Here is a 3,235-nt window from a genome sequence, read left to right on the forward strand (position 1 = left end):
TTTTGAAAATGTTATCGTGTATAGAAAATGTAAATATAAACAACCATTGTAAATTTCATGTATTTACGGTCATCTGTTTTAAAGTTACACCAAAAACCAAATTCAATTTTGTTAATTGTAGATTCCCGTTTTTCATTAATTTTTCTTTTGTTTTTCAAGGCGCTTTTGAAAATTATTGGGAATTTTAAATTTTGACCTCCCCAATGCACCAACGATATTCACTTTCCAATCGAACAAGATACTGAAGTTGATAATCGAAGCATTATTTCGACTACTTATCGTGTACACAGACACAAAAATAAAAAAAATAAAAAATAAAAAAAAAACACATCATTGTAAAATCAATACATTCATCGTTCCACTCAGAATCTAAAATAATTTTATCTACCTAGGTACTCAATAATATAATAGTACGTACCTTGTAACATTAATTATACATAGTATAATATACGCATAATCAATGTTTGTACCTATGTGGCTATGTCCTATAGGTATGAGTCTTCAATTGTTATTTTCATGACATTGTCATTTCACTTGGTATATTTATTTTATGATTTAACCATTCCTACAAATATTTAAACCGAAATATATTAAATAATTATTAATATGTAGATATCTACTATATAAAGAAATAGTTTTTAATAGATTTTAAGAATAGAAAATAGTTGTTTATTTAAAATTTTAATAGATATTTTAAATTACAGTCGGAATTATTGAACCCTCCCACCAACAGAAAAAAATGTAAAATACGCCACTGTCAATAATCCATATTATATTGAAATACTGTAACACAAATACATAATAATATGTTTATATATTATATCACCTATGGATAGATAATAAAAACTAATATAATAGATAATTAACTACACATACATTTGTCTGTAAGTACATTCCTAAAATAATTGGCTGTTGAACTTGTATATTAATGAATAACATTTTTATTTTCAATAAATAACATATCCTAACCTATTTAGGTATACTGTAATCTTATATTTTCAACAATTTATTAAAAATATATTATTATTGTCAAATAAATAAATACATAAATTGTAGATTCTAAATAAGCCAAAACATAGATACATTTTTAATTTGTAAATTTTCTAGTTATACTTATTGACTATTCTGTAATATTAATTATGAGTGATTATATTTTTTAACTTCAGTTTCCGATCACTGCTTTAAGAGAAGTTCGAATATTACAAAAATTAAGACATGAAAATATCGTCAGATTGATTGAAGTTTGTTATAATGAAGGTAAATTTTAATTGAGAGTGATATAATTTTATAAGACGTACTCTATGGAATTAATATAATACAAAATATGTTTTATAGCGAAAAAAGAAAATAATTATCGATCAACATTTTATTTGATACTTGAATTCTGTGAATATGATCTAGCTAGGTTACTAAATTATAAATATGTACAATTTGACTTATCCGAGATTAAAGAACTTATCCGTCAATTGCTCAATGGTCTGTACTACATGCACACAAATAAGGTGAATATATTCTCCATATAATGAAAATTATATAAATGTATGTAAAAATAAATAATGATGTGTACCTGCAGATTTTACATCGTGACTTGAAAACATCAAACATATTGGTTACAAAAGAAGGCATTCTGAAAATAGCAGACTTTGGTCTATCCCGTTCATTTAGTATACCCACAATAGATAAGCCCAATAAGTAAGTACAAAATCATTCATGCAATATTTGAAAATAATAATTTGCTTATATATCTAATAGAATAATAGTATATAATTATACATTATTTTATTTATTTAAAGATGAATCTTAAATAATGATTTAGATAATTATTAATTCCCAATTAGTACTCATTATAATATGTATAATCAGATAATCTACCATTATTATTTCCATGCAGATATACTAATCGTGTAGTAACACTCTGGTATCGCGCTCCTGAGTTACTGCTTGGTGAACGTAATTACGGGCCGGCTATAGATATGTGGGGAGCTGGCTGCATTATGGCTGAATTTTGGACTCGTTATCCAATAATGCGAGGTTCTTCGGAGGCGCATCAATTAAAATGTATATCATTTATACGTGGGAAAATAACCCCAGAAGTTTGGCCAAAGGTTGTGAACTACGATTTATATAAAAATATGGAACTACCAGAAAATTATGAATTTGCAGAAACGGTAAAATTTTTAACTATTGAAACTTTGTGTCTTAGACTTAAACCATTTAACAATTATTTACAGGAATGGAAGCACATTATGCATCGTATTTCCAACGTGCATGGATGCGATCTTCTTGAAAAATTACTTTATCTAGACCCGGAAAAGAGATGTGATGCCAACACAGCTTTAGACCATGACTTTTTCTGGACAGATCCCATGCCTACTAATTTATCAAAGACCATGTCAAAAATTCTAACATTTAATTTTGAGTGCAGTATCATTCAACATGTTTACAAAAATCGACCCATCGTAAAATAGGCCGCACAAACTTTTATAAACAATGGTATTTCAACATCGGGCTATCCAGATCGTATTTTCTAAAAAAAAAAGTCTATTATAATATTATTTATAGTTTAACTTGAAATTAAACTTGAAAATGAAATTTATTACAATCTAATTAAATATTATGTTTTTATTAGAGTTATATTACTTATATTACTTTCATGGAGGATAAAAATGTTTTGACTCAAAAATTTTATTTATATTTTTTTATCCAGCAATATTCACGTTTTTTTTTACATTTAAAAAAATGCGCAGGGTATAGGTATTGAAATAATTAAGCATTTTTAATATTTACAAAATAACAACACAAATTGAAAAATGTTGAATTATTAAATATCATTTGGAAGAATTTATATTGTAAAATAACTTTTGTTATATGCTGTGTGCCCTTACAAATGTTTTTATATTAATGTTAAATTAATAATTAATACAATTTGTAAATAATCTGAAAACCCAAAATAGACTGTTATTTGTAAAGTACCTTTATATAGAGTACCTAGCTTATAATTTTTTTCCTAAGCTTGTTGGTAGGTATATAAAATGTTTAATTTGCATAAGCTTTTTTTATGATAGATCTATTTATGTAAATCATTAATTTATATACAGTTAATTAGTACACGATGCTGTATTTGATACAATGATACATTTATGATTTATCATTGTTTTACTTATTTTTTTTTGTTTAATAAGACTGTTAGAATTAAAATAGTACTATTGTTTACTTATATTTGAATTTAAAAATA

The 3,235-nt window shown here is 25.3% G+C and overlaps 1 protein-coding gene across 1 annotated transcript in view; it reads left to right on the forward strand.

The window, feature by feature from the left end:
• LOC100164144 (cyclin-dependent kinase 9-like) overlaps positions 1-2,468 on the forward strand; it is a 7,600-nt gene extending 5,132 nt beyond the window's left edge. Inside the window, exons 3-6 of the mRNA XM_029485219.1 lie at positions 1,167-1,257; positions 1,336-1,502; positions 1,574-1,692; positions 1,892-2,468. Of these exons, the coding sequence (XP_029341079.1) occupies positions 1,167-1,257; positions 1,336-1,502; positions 1,574-1,692; positions 1,892-2,468 (954 nt within the window). The remainder of the gene's footprint in view (positions 1-1,166; positions 1,258-1,335; positions 1,503-1,573; positions 1,693-1,891) is intronic.
• The last annotated feature ends 767 nt before the right edge of the window (positions 2,469-3,235 follow it).

Source organism: Acyrthosiphon pisum, chromosome X (genome assembly GCF_005508785.2).
Source record: "Acyrthosiphon pisum isolate AL4f chromosome X, pea_aphid_22Mar2018_4r6ur, whole genome shotgun sequence".
NCBI lineage: Eukaryota > Metazoa > Arthropoda > Insecta > Hemiptera > Aphididae > Acyrthosiphon > Acyrthosiphon pisum.